Source organism: Channa argus, chromosome 13 (assembly GCF_033026475.1).
Source record: "Channa argus isolate prfri chromosome 13, Channa argus male v1.0, whole genome shotgun sequence".
Taxonomy (NCBI): domain Eukaryota; kingdom Metazoa; phylum Chordata; class Actinopteri; order Anabantiformes; family Channidae; genus Channa; species Channa argus.
This window is the reverse complement of record NC_090209.1, coordinates 5,579,968-5,596,808: the sequence shown is the minus strand read 5'-3', so window position 1 is coordinate 5,596,808 and position 16,841 is coordinate 5,579,968. Positions and strand designations below refer to the sequence as shown.

The 16,841-nt window shown below is 44.2% G+C and overlaps 1 protein-coding gene across 2 annotated transcripts in view; it reads left to right on the top strand.

Annotated features, from left to right (window-relative positions):
- Positions 1-4,330: 4,330 nt before the first annotated feature.
- The window catches only part of itga5 (integrin, alpha 5 (fibronectin receptor, alpha polypeptide)), a 30,861-nt gene continuing 18,350 nt past the window's right edge, over positions 4,331-16,841 (top strand). For both annotated transcript variants that reach the window (XM_067525707.1, XM_067525706.1), the window contains exons 1-3: positions 4,331-4,775; positions 13,004-13,134; positions 16,687-16,787. In XM_067525707.1, the coding sequence (XP_067381808.1) occupies positions 4,567-4,775; positions 13,004-13,134; positions 16,687-16,787 (441 nt within the window). In that variant the 5' untranslated portion in view covers positions 4,331-4,566. The remainder of the gene's footprint in view (positions 4,776-13,003; positions 13,135-16,686; positions 16,788-16,841) is intronic.

The following is a 16,841-nucleotide window of genomic DNA, read 5'->3' as shown; positions in this document are numbered from 1 at the left end:
TGTACCCTGTTTTGTAGCCAAGTGCTTGCATCTTGTCATGCTTGGCCAGCCTGGCCATTACTCTGCAGCTGTGACCTCCCATTAAGCGATGTCAAGGATTTCATGCTGCCTCTTAAAAAGCTGCAAAACAAGCAAACAAGTTTAGTGAGGTAGGCTAGACTCAACACTCCATGAGGCACAACGCTCATTGTAAAAGCAAGCAGTTCAGAGTGGCTGTCTGGCGACACTAGCTTGTGTTATGGAGTGTCGAACGAAGCTGGCGGAGCGGTTAGCGGGGTCATTTCCCACCAGAAGCCCGCTGCTGCCTAACCACTCTGCTGCCTTGGACTGATTTGCAGATGCACATAAAGACAAAAGTGCCCGTTTTCAGAGGTTTTGTGGGTGTTTTAACGAGGCAACTAGACAATGGACACTGTTGGGATCACCTTGCTCCTCGCACACGTCTCAATTTGTCTGGAGTGACAGTAAAAGCTCACGAGAGGAAACCATAATGCAGAAGGGCGGGTGGTCTTTGCCTTGTAAGGAGGCACCAGAATGACTTCTCCTTCTAAAACAATCATATGATTCACTCAGTGACTATGTTGCTAAGAGGCTGTGTTGAAAACAATGGACAGTCCACTCAGCAACACTGGCGAGCTCAGGACTTCCACCCCTTCATGACAAATCTGTCATCCAGTACGCAATGTCTCAGCCCGGCCGGAGCTATCAGCGACACCTCACCACCCTTCCTCCTTGTACATGGATGGGGAATGTTACAGAGCAGAGTGAGGAAAGCTAAGCAGATGAGAACTGTATGTATGGAAGGTGTGTATTTGTGTGAGCACAACAGAGACACAAAGAGTAAGAACCTGGTGAAACAGGAAGCTCAGGCAGCCTTCTAGATCGAAGGAATTTCCTGTGAGATGTGTATCAAGCGCTAAAGAGAGACAGAGAGGAAAGTTTGTTTGTGCGTTTTCAATGTGTTGGAAAGGCATTTTAAGTTAGGTTTTAAGATCACCATCAAGAACAGGTTTGAATGTAAGCCACAGTAGCTCATTCGTTTCAAAGACTTAAATGACTGAGAGCTGATGTCGGATTTTCTCGACAGCATGTTCACAAACCACATTTTCCATCATTACCCAGAGTGTCCTTGCTCAACGAAATGTTTTATCCACAGCTGAATGAATTGCAAATCCGGTACATCCGAAAGGAAGTGGCAAAGTGCTTAAAGGAACAAACAGAATTTAAATCCTCCGAAACTGTTGTGACCGGTGGCTGGTGTTTACAATATATCGAGTTCCCTGGTGTGGCCTTTATTTGCAGCCTGTTCCAGAGTGATAAAATGTTGTTTATCCTGTGACTTAAAAGGCCAACAGTTGCCTAATGGCAGCCACCAAGGTGCTTCCCCACCCCGTCCCCATGGAGCCAATCAGCTTGAGCCCCCCCATCTCTGTTGTTTGTTGAATTAGAAGATAACATTTAACTTAAAGTTCAGTAAGAACACTAAGACTCCTTTACTGTACATGCAATGCTGCTGCAGCAAGCAGCCGATTATCAAAAATGCTAAAACAGGAAAAGCAGCAGAAACCAAGCAAAACGCTTTGGCTCAGTGATCCTACAATGGGGGAACAAGCTTCATAGATCTGGATGCTCAGCAGCCTCATTCCCAATATTCAAAAAACTGCTAAAAACAGAAGCCTGCAACTTCCTATGCACCTACATCTATTGGAAAAAATCCTATCTGTTATTTCTTGCATCTTCTGAAATGAAAACACTTCTCATGGCACTTGGCTGTGATGATTCCTCCTTGACTTAGATTTTTTTCTTGCCTTGTACCTCACTTGTATTTCGCTTTGGATAAAAGCAGAGAGCAGAGTGAATTAGTTAGTCATCAAATTCACCTACTGGCTCCTGTGACGCTATCCCACATACCCTCTGTAAAACCACAACTTGTAACTTAGCCTCGTTCTTTTCACACTGGCTTTTCTACAAAGAAAATAAAACTGGTTCATTTATAAGCTTAGAGGTGTTGATAGGAGGGATTTGTTCTCTCTTATTAGAGCCAGTCTAGCTGTTTATGCTAAGCTAAACTAAGCTTACTGCCTCCTGACTCTAGCAATATAGTCAAGAAACACATTTAGGAATGATATTGATCTTGTCAGTCTTACTCTCATCAACAAGGTGAACATGTCATTAAAGTATTCTATTAAATTGCACGGTAACAGCAGGGAACAAGAAGATTTCCTTTTGTGCATATCACACTTGTTTAACTGCTTTATATACATGAGCAATGTTTAACACATATAAAAAACCCCTTAATATTTTGGTAACACTGTATAAAGGTAATAATGTCAACAGGCCATTAATATTATTATTATTATTATTTTTCATGAATTGCCCTATATATGTCTTGCCTTGCAGAAGTGTCAGTATGTCAGGTCTATATTTAAAAAAGTTGACCAGCTGTGTAAAGCCCCGTGAAATGTTCCATAAGTGTTTTGCTGCACTTCAGATCTGTTGCCATAGTGGCTGAGTGATGATGTCAAAGCAGAGGCATTGAAAGAAAACCACCTCCCCCTTTTTTTTTTTTTTTTTTTTCAAACGGAAATCCCAGTTGGAGCGAGATGGAAAATGCTGTTCAGTTAGCCAGAGCCGTCACCAAAAAAGAGGAACAAGCTCTAGATTCAGAGTCAAAATGTGCTTAATGGAACCTGGTTGAGTTGTTACTGGATGACACACATACAGGCATGTGTATGAAAAACCAGTTGGGTCGGGGGGTGTTGAGAGAAATATTTCTCCATTCGCTGGGCAAATGCTGATCATTTAAGACGTCAAATCGATAATTGCGAGAGTATAGATAACACCATAGCTGTGTTGTACAACAGACAGTGATTAGGACCTGATACCAGTATCTCTGAAGTATTTGGCTTTTGTTTAGCCCCCAGGACTAACTTCAAACATGAGGTCATGGGACATTTGTGTTCATACTGTCATGAGCTCCAATGATGTCAGACTTTCTGAGATTCCAGAAACACAAATCAAAATGGCAGGGGTTGAATACCTATCATTTTTAATTTGTCAGTGTGTTTCATCATCTTCTAATTTAAGATTTTGCATATGATGGTTATTCTGAAAACCAAATGTTGACTTCAGTGGGAAAGTCTAGACTCCAAATCATTTTTGTTGGCTGCACATTATCCTTTCCTCTCTGTCAACCACGCCTTGGACATGCCATCTAAAATCTCACTCTGACGACCTAAAAACAGAGTGACAGAGACTGAGACCCCTCCAGGATTAGGGCGTTGAACCATCAAGTTGCCCCCCAACAGCTGTGAACTGGCCCCTCCAGACACTCTGGATTACTCCCACCAGATTTTGCTCCTTGTGTTGGGGTTCCTCAGCCCGGTTATAAATACAAGCAACACTTGACAGAGAGTTCATGTTGCTGCTGCTGCACAGCCAAATTTGGCCTCTGCGTTCAATCCCTGAGGCTTCCAGTGAATCCGTTAAACCAACAGTCACTAATTCCAGCCTGGTCCAGGATAGGGTTTATTAAAGGTCCCGTTTCAGTGAGTAGTTGCTTTTCGCAGCCTGACCACTTTCCACGGTCTCGTGTGACTCAGATGCAGTGACACAACATGTTCCCACACCTCCCCAAGCGCACCAGGGGACATCAAGTGCCCAAATCAGATCAGCACTGTAATTAGATAGAAATACATATGGCTCACACATTGAGTTGCCAGGGCGTGAGATAAAGGTATAATTAGTGTGGAGTCACACAAATAATCTTCTGCTTTATAATAAGAGCTGTACATTTGGCTGGTAGTTCAGAAAGAAGAAGGAAGCTTAGTGCAAAATACTGAAAAGTACTGTCAAAACTTTTAATGCTCCCAAAGGAGACAATGAACACGCGAAATAAAAGTGCACATTCCTGACTTCTCAGTAAAAACCTAAACAAAGACACACAAGACTAACGAGCTATAATGTATATTTTTTTGGAGGTGAAGTTTCATTGACCTCCTCATCACCTATCAGGGCTGCCCTCTCTCTGACAGCAGCTTCAGCCTCAAAAAGGTCAATATGAGGAGGGGGCAAAATCGAAAGCAGGATTTGGATCCATTGTTCTATAGGTTAATAATCTTTGGGCCACTGATAAGAAGGAATCAGATCTCTACAGTTCAAAAGAGAGCACAGTTTTAGCACATCGGTAAACACATAAACAGAGATAGGTTAGTGGATGAGAGCACTCTTCAAAGATTTTTTTTTTTATTTTTTTTTTTAGGGAATCACAGGCTCCTCCTCCTTCCAAACTTTGTCCGGGGTATGGGAACTCCCTGCTTCGCTTTACGATTAGGTGAGCAGAGAAGGCGTGGAGCTGCAGAGAAGCGAGGAGAGAGAGAGAGAGAGACTCTGAGAGGAGCTGACGGAGCATTAATGAGACACTGGCCGGTTATCTGAAACACGGGGATGCTGTTTTAAGCCCACTGTCGCTACAGGTTTCAGGGCTGCTCTGTGGACTTGAAAGCGCGAGAACTGGAAATTGCCCCAGTTTACAACCGACTTCACTGCTTTTCATTTATTCTCATCATGGGATTGGAGAGGTTTCGCGCAGAGACGCCGCGGACAGGAGACCTTCTCGCCCGCTGCCTCCTTTGTAGCGTTGGGTTGTTCTTCACTTTTTCTCAGCCTGTCTGCGAGGCGTTCAACTTGGACGTGGATAACCCTGCTGTTTACAGCGGACCTGCAGGGAGCCACTTCGGATATGCTGTGGACTTTTATTTGGCGGATTCTGAGAGGTGAGTTCCTTTTAATGCAGAACTCTGGGAAGGTTTCAGCAGCGAGCGCCAGCGCGAGCTCTAAACATTTGTTTATAATTTCAGCTGGGCACAATACCCACCAGTACACAAGTATGTTGCGCGCGGCGTGTAAACTTTCCACTGGGCTAAATCGTAGGTTTTTCTGCCAGACTTCAGAACATTTACAATCCCCCCCGCTCCCCTCCTCCCCCGATAAAGTTACAGAGAAAGTTTCCAGTTTGGGAAAAAAAACAAAAAACCCAAACGTAATTCATGAGTGGGATGTTTCTTTGCCTACATTTAATCAAGCTTTTGTGTAGGCAGTGACTTGTGGATAACATGCTTTACGCACAGCGCACGCGCCCTCAGTGTGCCTGCTCGCTGTGATTCAATATATTGAATTGCATTTGTGTTCCACATGACTCCTACATTAAAGCTCCACTAATGCCAATATAAAAGAGTGGCCATTCACCATAAAACAGCCATAAACCGTAACAAAGAACCAAGCCTTTTGAAACTTGCCCAGAAATCTCATTGCCCTCCCAAAATGACATTTCACTCTGACCTTTTAATCCGACCTTGCTCTAACGGGGCAGGGAAAAGCCTGTTGCGTGCAACCCTGAGTACCCACATCTTGCTGGATTGAAATTCTGCTGCGGACTGTGACTGCTGCCCGGCTCTGCGGGGATGGGATCCCTGCGACAATCAGTCAGCATGCTGCCCCTGCCTCAGCATTCCTTCTTAAGAGATTTTGGCACGACATGCCTGTGGTCACGTCTAATACCCCAGTGGTCTGGGGAGAAAATAATAGAGGACCTGACTGTAGTAGGAGCATGTCGTCTGTGTGAGTAGGATGCAGTGAAATGTGTGGCACAGCTTAATTTAGTTTTTCTTTTGACAGATTTGCCTGTGTGTTGCTACCCATTCAATAGAGTTTGGTGAGCTGTGTCCAATCCTGTAATCGGTTAACACAAGCTTATGCAGCTACAGTCAAGCTTTCAGTCAGACGTAATCAGAATTCCTGGCTGAGTTTGTGTCTGAGCACCAGAAGTGTCTCGGCCCACTGTTCGACCGGCCAGCATGCTGGGATTTGAGTGTGGGCTTTGTGCCTAGTGGGCCGCCAGCAGCAGCTCTAGTTTCCCTGTTTCTCCACCCCACTTCCCTGGACAGCAGACACCCAGACATGGGGAGACGTTCCTCCTCTTCCCCCTCCATGTCTCTTTAAAAGCCGGCTGCTATTGGTATTAATTTCTCTGCCTGGGAAGAATGGGCTTTATGTGAGCAATATGATTTAGTATGTGAAGCTCGTATGCATGGACCAGCATCCCCCTCCTCACTTCCTTCTATGCTGATGTCATTCTGCAGGGCTTTTTAATTCATCCATGTGCCCAGACCTTCCCCCCACTGTCTAGCCTCTCTCCCCCATCATCTTTCCTCATCTCATTAAGTATGACACAGAGTAGACATCATCTTACTGATGACTTAATCTGAACTTTTCAAGAAGTGAGACTCCATGCTTATGGGGGAGGAGATGAGACAATGGCTTGTGGGTTCAGAGAAGCAAAAATGTTCAAGTGAAGCTTCTTACAACCCGACGCCCTTTAATTTCCCCGTAGATGATATAGATCCAGAAGTCAAATGTCAAGTAGAACAAAGTATGAGAAGATGATGGATTATAAATTTTTGTTTTATTGTTAAACCGCGTGTGTGCAACATTTCATCGAGAGCTTCTTAGAAGATGACAGATCAAAACATATCAGCAGTGAATTTCTGTTATCTTTTGGTTTTGCCATCACATCATCATCATCATCACCCACACTTTGCACTCATGGGGAGTGGGGGAGTAGCTGAAATGCTAGGGAGGGGTCAGTTGAGGGTTGCACAGGGTGTTTCTTCGTGTCAGGGTAAACTGCTTCAAGCTTGGCTTTAACCTTATTATTATTATTATTATTATTATTATTTATTTTTTTATTTTTTTATTACCTTTACAACAAGTGGTGCTCATCACTGATCAGTGGTGCATTGGTGAAACAAGACTGATGCCAGATGGAGATGCGGAGAACCAAGGGAGGGAGATACTCCCACCCATAGGCGCCTATTAGGCTACAAACACAAAGGCTTACTTTCTCCTGCTTTGATGCTCAGGCTTGACATCAAGTTTATATATGTGGCTCTGTCATGCCCTTAGGCTGGATGTAATAAAATGTAGTTTGGACACTGGCAGACAGCCCACCATGGAAGAACGCCCGAGGAAAGTGTCTGAACTGTGTGTAACAGCTCTTGTCACATGTCCACAGCAAGCGTGAAAGGACCCCTCATAGTCTGTATGTCAGCCAATCTGCATCATGGGACGGACCTTTGAGGTCCGACTGTCTCCTCAAACATTTAATAACCAAACAAGAGTAATCGACTCGGCTTTGACTTTTGTCTGGTGCCAGGCAGGGATAAGGGGAGTGGATCATACTGAGATAGAAAAGGTCAAAGGTCAGGGGCTGTAAATAATAACAGGGGTGGCCTGGAACGTATGAGCAGATGAAACAGGTTGTGATGCCTGTTAAAAAGTGAAGACAGTGATAACGAAGAAGGATGTTGGAAAAATCTTTTCTGTTGAACTTTTGAGGAAACTTGCAATATTAAAGACCTTGTGGAATTTTTAAGCTGAACTGAATGAGCTATGTCTGCTTGTACAGACCCTCTGGTGAAGATAGTAATTTGTTCCAGTCCGCGCATGTGTTTCATTGACATGTCGTGATGTGAGTCGGTTCATGGGTGGTTTGGTCATGATGCTGAGGTCAGCAGGTCCTTGTAGGTCACTTGCCTAAAGTTTACTCACTCAAACAAGGTTAGAGATGAACTAATATTGACACTGGTCTGGGGTCTCACTCTGCCACTAAAGAGGTGAAGTTTCCTCTGTGTCTACTCAGAGGTCTGTCTGCATATATGATCACTCTCATTTCTGTTATTGTTTTCATTGGTGTCCTTTTCCATGGGCCTGTTTCTAAATTAAACCAGTAAATGTTTGAGCTGCAGGAGTGCAGCTTGTATATTTGGGCTGCCAAGCTTTTCTTCATCCAGGTTCTTGTAGTTGCATGCAGACAATGGGGCCCTTTGTCTGAGGGCAGAAATTGTTTACTGTTTTCCCTTGGAGTCATTCATTCATTGTGACTCATTTCTGTCTTAATTTAGTGGCCTTCTGAGAAACTGCTTTAATTTTATATTGTCCGACTTTGTATGCACCTATGATAATCAGTGCTGCAGCTTGGGAACGTTAGTGTCTGTTGCTGTAAAAGTCAGTCAGGATATACTTAACGTAGCTGCACTGCACGTCTGTCTCAGAAGGGCCTGTCTAGATTTTACTGGTCTGTCAGTAAAAAGGACTTTAAATAATGAGCCTGCGTGTGTTTCACTGAAAAAAGGTCTCAGTGTAGGTGGTGATGATGTATTTAAAGGGCCTGTGCACCCTGCTGTCACATCCGCTGCACGGGATAAGAAATGCCCCAAGGACATCATGTCTACTTTGGAATGGATTTGACCATTGGTCAGGGTCACCCTGACTCATACTTTGCTAGATTTCATCTGTGAACGCCAGCAGGCCTGGTTTATTTTAACCCCAGGTCACAAACTGAGTCACAGCTATGGTAACGTGATAATGCTACTCTTTATATGGCAATAGGCAAATGACGTTCATCATTTGGTGGTGCACTGTGAAATTCAGTTGGCTGAAATTCAAATTAGCAGGAGTTCTCAGAGTTGAGATGGAAATAAGCTGTAGCCTTTGACCAGTACTGTCTATGCGTGTGTCTGTATGCATGTATGACTGTGTGGATGCTTCTGAGGTCCTGGGTGCACAAAGTGTTTCAACAGCTGCTTTAACCCCCCCCCCTCCCCTCAATCCCCACGTTTAATACAACAGCCTCTCTATCCTGAGGTGAGAGGACTGGACCCCCTGACGTGGACATTGTGGAGAGGTGTGAACCGCCGGCAGTTAAACTCCCTGCAGGGGGATTTTAGAGCAATCAGTCTCTGAATGGCAGGGGAGGAGTTGTATATGGTGGGAGCGGGTGGTGGGCGCAACAGTTTGGTATGAGAAAATGCATAGACTAGACCACAAGTCATTGGATGTTTTGCAGTAGTGGGAAGATGTTCTACATTTCTCACTTGCCACTTGCGAAATGCTTTTTGCACTGGCTTGACATAGTTGGTGGTTTTGACAAAACAGCTGCTGGTTTTAGCACATTAGCTTTAAAAGCACCCATAAGGATGGTTTAATAATGCTAAAGAATGGTTGCCTCTTGCTGGAAGAAAGTCAAAACTGTGACTACTAAATAATTTCGGCGCCAACTCGCTAAATCAGTTGCCAGACTACTAACACTGCAGCTGCAGAGTAGTGTTAAATCATCAAGTCTAAACTACAATGTAGCAAGAGGAAGTTGTGTGTTTTATTTCTTGTTGAAAGATGTTGGAGTCCCCACACATACTCCTCTTTGTATGTCAAAATGCACGTCCACGCATTTTTCTTGTGTGAAAATTAAAAAAACTTTGTGTGGCTTCCCTGGCCAGCAGCACTTAAAATTTACAGTCCACCTGTTCCGCTGCTGGAAGAAATGGTTTTGTGGTGATAGTGACATCAGATCCTGCACAGACTGAACTGTTTTATCTGATCAACACCGATCTTAATGGGTCTATTTCAAGGACATCCTGGGATGTCGAGACGTTATAAAAGACATGCTATTCTTTAAGACCCGTAGAGCAACATACTGTTCAGACCCCACTGATCCAGTTCTGGATTAACAAAAAAAATGTGTATTTAGCTCAGCACAGTAGACTCTCTGTTGTCAACACACACCGTCCCAGCAGGCACTGCTACTCTCATCAGGCTTCCGTCTCCTGGACAGAAGCACTAAAAACCTGTGTGTGTGCGTGTCTGAGAAATGACAATCGTCGTATAGCAGCGATGAGGAATCAAACAGCTTCTGTCTGGCCTTGGCTCTCAGAGGACGCAAGACTTTTCCTTTGGCTCCTCTAGAATAAGTCATCAGTTCTATCAATTAGCTGATCTCACTTGAAGCGCCTACGCATGCTTTGACAAGCTGATATTCCTGCTGTAGGACGACCTTATCAAGTAGTCATCAATCTGCTGAGCTTGTCAACTCACAGTCCAGCTTCATATTTTTAACTTTCAATAATCTGCAGATGTTGCAGAGTTATGTTAATGAAGTTATTCTTCAGAATTGGATGCGTGGGGACGTTTGCTGTATTATGGCACTCTCCACATTTCCATTGTGGGAGTGAGGGTGTCAAGAGAAGTTTCTGGCTCAGTTTAGGTCACTGCATCTGACTTGTCTTAGTGATGCAGAGCCACTCCAGCTTTAAGGAGTGCGTTGATGGCTTGAATGGCCAGAATGTTCAACATTAGGTGTTGCTGAGCTTTGGAGGCCACTGCTTCTTCCCTTCACCCCCTTTGCGCCGCTGCCTTGTCATTTGTGGAGCTGTGTTTACGACTGCAGATGGCGGCCGCAGCCGGCTGGCAAGCTTAGCGAATGTGATTACGATTTATTTTCCGCTCTTTCTAGCTCAAAAGGTTATAATAGCATTCAAGTGACATCAGCTTTTGCACCTGGGTGGAAGACAATTAAATGTAGAATAGGAGGAAAATGATTGAGCTAAATGGGAGGGGGGAACACAAGAATTTGCCCTTTGACACCCTCCTTCTGTAACCTCATCATAAACCGTATTAGCCATGGCTGCGCATGACAGTGTCACATCAGCAAGTTCCAGCGCTCTGCATCACCATAATTTCTCAACTCCACATAAAATAGTGGTTTACAGTCTGGCAATTATGGTGTGGTGAGAGATTTTTTATTTTTTTTTTTTTTGTAGAATGTCCTCTGATTGCTCGAGCTTCAAAAGAGACCAACCCCGTCCTTGGTCACAGTGAAGCCGTTGTATACACATTCCTCCCTTGCAGCCCAGATCATTTTCTGTAGTTTAATTAATGCTTAATTGTCTGCCGAGCACTGGAGGTCATTAGTGGCTGCTGTATGGCAGCTGGTGGAATTGACTAAGCAAGACGTGGTGAAGCTGCTAACGCTTTTACACACAGCCCCTTGTCTCATGTAAAATAGATTTGCAGTTTATCTGTTTCATGTTGCTGTGGACAAATGGCCAAGTGAAGCAGAGTATCCTGTCTCCGGGAATTAGAGGTGACTTTTCATTTCTTTTTAAATGCAAACTCAGCAACATGTGTCAGCATGGCGTCTTCCTGCTGTGATTCCTATTAAACATGTGATGGGGATGGTTTGACTCCCACTATGAACAGTCTTTTTGTTTAGACCCGCTTCATTCTCTGTGGTTTGGGCATGTCTGTCTTTCAGCGGAACAGCTGAGAATTTCTCGCCCCTTGCTAATTACCTACAGTATTTGCATACCCATACCAATGAGCCACTGCATTTACAAAGGACTTTGCAATGCAGCACTAAGCCAACTGCAGATAGAGCTTCATTAAATGCTAATGATACAAACCTTTTGAGCCCACAGCTAACAGATAAGGTGAAGGAGTTGTGAAATGCTGGCTAGAATTAGACTGATTCTCAGCAGATAAAGACCATTAGATGCTAATTACTCCTCAATAACAGCACTTTCAGATCACTATCTGTTTGTTTGTGTTTGTGCATGAAGGTGTGTCTGCATATCTGCATTTATCCGACTCAAAGAAATAAACGGAGTGCGGTCAGCTAATTTGAAATATTTGCTGATTGTATGTGTGAGTTTAGAGGCAGCAAGAATTGGATCCTCAGACGTCGTCACTGTGAGATTACCTGAACCAGCAGACCTCTCTGTGATTTAGATTATTGTCCTAGAGGAGCTCTGCTTTTCTAAGGGGATATTCCTGTGTGGTCAGCTATAAAAAGGGGGCGCTGTTTCCTGCTCTCCAAGTTAGTTTGGTTTGTTTTATTTCTCTCTTCCAACACAAACTGGGGGTTGCTGCTCCACATTTTGAACTGGCGTTGTACTGTATCTCTTCTGAGGTACTGAGACCACAGAAACGGTGTAATGTTAAACTCAAACCTTCTGCCCTTTGTTCTCCCACAGTTGTGTGTTTTTAAATCCAGAGACGCTTAAATGATTTAAAAGCTTACTGACCACACACACACCAGGCCCACTCTTTTTTTGCATAACTTTCTGCCTTTTGTCATTTTGATAATAGACGGGATCAGTGGGATTACTTATCGTGGATTACAAGGCAATGGAATATTTCATCGTTTAATGGCTGTTTGACTCATGGCCTTTTTGTCTTCCTCTGGACCAAGCTGAATAGTTACCCTTGGGGGCAGGATGCTAAGTTTAGCCAAAATGTAAGCCCGCATGCGCTATTGGAAGATATGGGGCAGGAAAGGGTGTGCTCTTCCTGCTTTGGAGCCCCCAAGATACCGTCTGCTTTCAATGGTTGCATGGCTCCTCTACCCACATCAATGCCAGCATTTGTAACGCTCGTGAGGTCAAGTAGGTCCAGAGTGACGTTATGTCTAAACCAATTGTTTAAGACACATTATCTAATCTAGATTTGTTGTAGACTTAACATTGCTATGACTCTTTGCCTCTTTTTATCGTTAAAGTATAACCTACACGGCTTACATCTTAGTTGCACCTGTAATCTTGGTAGATTTCTTTTCTGTGTCTGGTGAAGTGGTCTGCAGCTCTTCCTGTAGCTTAACTGTGAAGCTCCAAGGACATGGAGCTTGAGAGTCACAGCTGGAGAAACAAGAGTGTGACTCCACTTAGCTTGTCTGCTTTCTTGTTTTCCTATTGAATCACCCCGCAGGGATGCAAGTGTGACTGTGCAGAAGTTTCTCCTTGCGTGTCTTACTGCACACAAGTGGATTGAGCGTGTCTGCAAACATCACGTGTACACATGTCGTCCAGGCGGCTTCTCCTGGGTGAATGGGATTATGTAAAACGATGCTGCAACCTGTTAAAATGTTTTGCTTCTGAGTCAGGATACAGCTCTCTAAGTGGTAAAATGTGCATACTGCATCGTGTTTAAAGCTGTCAAGTGGGAGGTCTGGAATGCAGTTTTTAATTGAAGCCATGCAGCGAGCTACAAAACTTTGCTAGATACAGGCTTCAGGTTAATAACAGTTGGGTTACAGGCTTGTGATTTTAAACTGTAAATGAAAAATGTAAACTTGTAATATGTGAATTTACAGCAGGTTGTTTCTCCTTCACAGTGCAAGTGTGGTGATTGGAGCTCCCAAGGCCACCACACGGCAGGTCAATGTTACCGAGGGAGGTTCTGTGTTCTACTGTCCATGGAGCCTCACCCAATCAGACTGTCACATCATTGAGTTTGACACTGAAGGTAAGCCGTACAGTTGTTAGCCGACATGTCTGGGACTCGTCAACCCACTGGCTCAGAATTTTTCATTTATACTTTTGCAGAGGAAGAAAAGCTAAACAAATCACTTCTTGTGCTCTTCATCTTCTTTTGCTCTTGTGCTCCACTCTACGGAACTATGGCTGAACCTTTTTTCCTGTTTTTTTCCTCCATTTGGTGTTGAAAAGGATAATGGGATGTTGATGAAGTATTTGAAGGATATTTCTTGTTTCCTGCAGGCCGTGTTTGTGTTGCCTTGCCTTGGGGAGCTATGGAGAGATAAGCAAGTAATAAACAAATAGGTCACACAAAGCTGTTTCCTGTTTGTAAGACAGGTGAACAGTGACGCTCTTGAAGAAAAGGCTCCAGTTGAATCAGATTAAGTTAAAGTGGTTTGACTAAACACAAGGAAGTTTGTGAGGTTGTCTAATGAATGGATTCGTGTTTCAGTCTGTTGACAGAGTACCCATCAAACTGTTATGCACAATGGAGCCAAGTGAGGGAAGGAACAATCAAAGAAGGAAAAAAAAAACGAGTCACCAGCTCTTATGTTGAACATGCTCTAAAAACACACCCATAGAAACTCACTCCGACAAAAAAACGATGAATTTTGCATCAGGATAGACAAAGACACCTTAAGCTGTTTTCCTGAGAATTCAAAGCTTAGATTAGCTATTTTACTCTCCATATTGCACAATGGGGAGAAATATTCCACTGAGTGTTTCACAAGCCAGGTTTAAAAACATTCTTTAATCGGTCATTGCTGCTCGGTACCCTTTGCTCCACTGTTTTTCTTGCTCCATATGTGTTGCACATCCCTGGGTGCTGGCAGGATGCCACTGTGAGTGATGTCAGGAATAAGCCGCGAGGCCTCACGGTGAAGGTTTGTCCTCTGGGTTGTCGGAGAATGTCCTTCGTATTTTTAAAGGGGCTTTGAAGGAACTGATTAGACTGCCAGAGCTGGTTCTGACATCTGGATCATGCTGCACGGTGGAGTAATACTCAGTACATGGACATCTGCATGCAAATATGTCTGTGCCAAACAGCTGTTACATGGATGACATTTACTGCTGCAATTCATTAACTGTAGTTGGGACTGTTTTCTCTGCCAATTCTGATACTAAACACTAAAGTAATAAATAAAAAATTCAGTGATAACACTGGTAGTTTTTTTATGAATCATGTTCCCCAATATAAATCCCTAATCAAATGAGCTCTGCCACACTAAACTATTGACATCTAGTACATTCCCATAACAAAGGGGCGTGCATCTCCTTGTCTCTTGGTGTGTTTGAGCTCTGACCCACAGGCCAGAGACCTTCTTAATTAGTTCCAACTAATTTGTTCAAAGTGGCCAGAGGTCTTCCTCCCACCCACTTCCCCTTCCACTGAGATAAGAACCATGTCCATGTATCTGCGAGGAGAAGAGGGTGGCGAGGGCAGTAGGGAGGGTGTGAGAGGGGTATATTCAGGACGGGAGGAGGGGAGGGAGAGGAAGGAAGAAGAAGGGAGAAAGCAGATCCCTGTTCCTCTGCTTTTACCCCCTTCTGCTCTCCTGCTGTCAGTACTCCCACTGGGGCAGCTGATGTGATGAGTGAATTTGACCATTTGTCTTCCACCACACTGAAACTCACACACACACACACACACACACACACGCACACACACACACGCGCACACACACACACACACACACACACACTCACACACACTGAGAGGCTCTAACCTCACTAATGGCTGTCCTCTCACTCTTGCCTCAAAGGTAAGAGTTAGTCTATGTTCATAGTCCAGACCCCCACATGCCTCTGATGGCCCTGGGGGGGCAGGAGAGACTGGGCCAGGCATTGTGTCACATTAGCACACTGTGCTAACTGGTCAGATGACATGTTTCTGTGGTTTGTCTCTAGGTTTTCTTCTATCTTCTCCCTGAATCTCCTCTATTTCCATCTTGGAGCATTTTAAGTGACTCCAGCTGGCTGCCATCAGTCACCTTGCAGACAACAAACAGAACATCTCCTCACTTTTTATAGTGACATAGAACTAAAACGTTTCTTTGTTCCTTCACCTGCTTAGATTGATGTTTCTCCTGCCTTTTGCATAGCCACAGGGTAATCACAGTTATGTTTTGTGGATTACGAGATGACTTATCCTCCGCTACTCTGGGGTTGCCTTAGAAACATGACTGACAGCAACCCAGTCACTCATTCGCTCCCGACCTTCTCTCGTGACTTTGCATTGGCCTTATCCAAACAAAGACTCCTGAGTTATCGAAACATTAACAAGGTGTATGCTTTAAGGAAAGGTACCTTGCTGCTAAGTCAGATTAGTTACAGTAACAGGCTCATAAGGTTTGAGCGTTGTTTGAAGTGTGGGTCATGTTATTGCCTGTATGGCTAAAGCACTTGTTTTCACACATGGACTTCTGAACACTTAACACACTTGGGGAGGGCTAGCTGCTGTTGGACCCATGATGAATAACATTAGCAGGAAAGCCCAGTGATGGAGATTAAACAGAAATACAGTTGGGTTATTAAAAAACTATAATCTCTCTGCATAGCGTCTTGTGTGAGGTGAAGCAGCACACCCTGAAGGCAAAGGAAAGAAAGGGCTGTAGAAGCATGGAGACTTTTGAGTTTGATACAGTAAGAAAGACGAATAGGACGATTGAGATAATATTGAAAATGAAAACAGAGCAGTGGAGAGAGAAGTGTGTTCCTAAACAGAGATGACTGGAGGTTGCTATGAGGAAGTGTGTGTTTTCCTTGGACCCCTGCCCCTTTGCTTTTTCCACACAGCCATGGAGCAGGCCTGCAGGCCCTGCTCCAGGCTGCCTAGTTGGCTGGGAAGAAAGACCAGGGGTGAACAGGCGTCAATAGCGAGGCTCAAGACACAGCCTGCCTTATTTTCTTAAGTCACAATCTCTAACTGTCTCCTTCGGAGATGCCGCTCTTTTGTATTGCGCGAGTCAAATGTGGAGGAAAAATTAGTTTGAGGACAAAAGGTTAACATGAAGTTTGTGAATTGCACTCGGCCTCAGTGAATTATCAGCCCAAAGGGAATCGGCAATATGGTGGTGGCTTCCCTGTCTAATCAATTTGTTTGCATTTCGCTCTTCAGTGCAACACAGATGTTACTTCTGCCATCCAGAAAAGTTGTGTCTAAGCCTGACTCCCCAGACCATCTGTCATGTCACCTGCTGCTGTCAAAATGTTCAGTGGGAAATCAGGGTTAGTAGCCAGGTGGTCAAACAGAGCTAAGGGTCATTGAGGTTAAGCTGAACTAGTCCAGTCCAAATCCAAACTCTCTCCTGTACTGTGCTCAGGTAGCAATAACCATCTTTTTAAATTCATACTCGAGTTGTCTTTGCATAAATCATTGTGTGACTGGAATCTTTATTTTTGCCAGTTGTCCAGATGTTTCCAAGTGCCTGGGAGGGATGGAAAGGCAGAATTAGAATGTTAAGATACTGCAGCTGAAGGAATGCATGTTTTATCATAATGCTATCACTCAGTGTCTTATTTTCCCTGTTCTTCCCAGGAGATCGTGTCGTCATCCTCAACGACACAACGCATCAGGCTGACTTCAAGTCCCACCAATGGTTTGGCGCCACTGTGCGTTCCCACGGTGACACAATTCTGGTAAGGTGACCTTGAGAATCAAATCTGCTCTGGCCACATAACTCCCAATTCCGG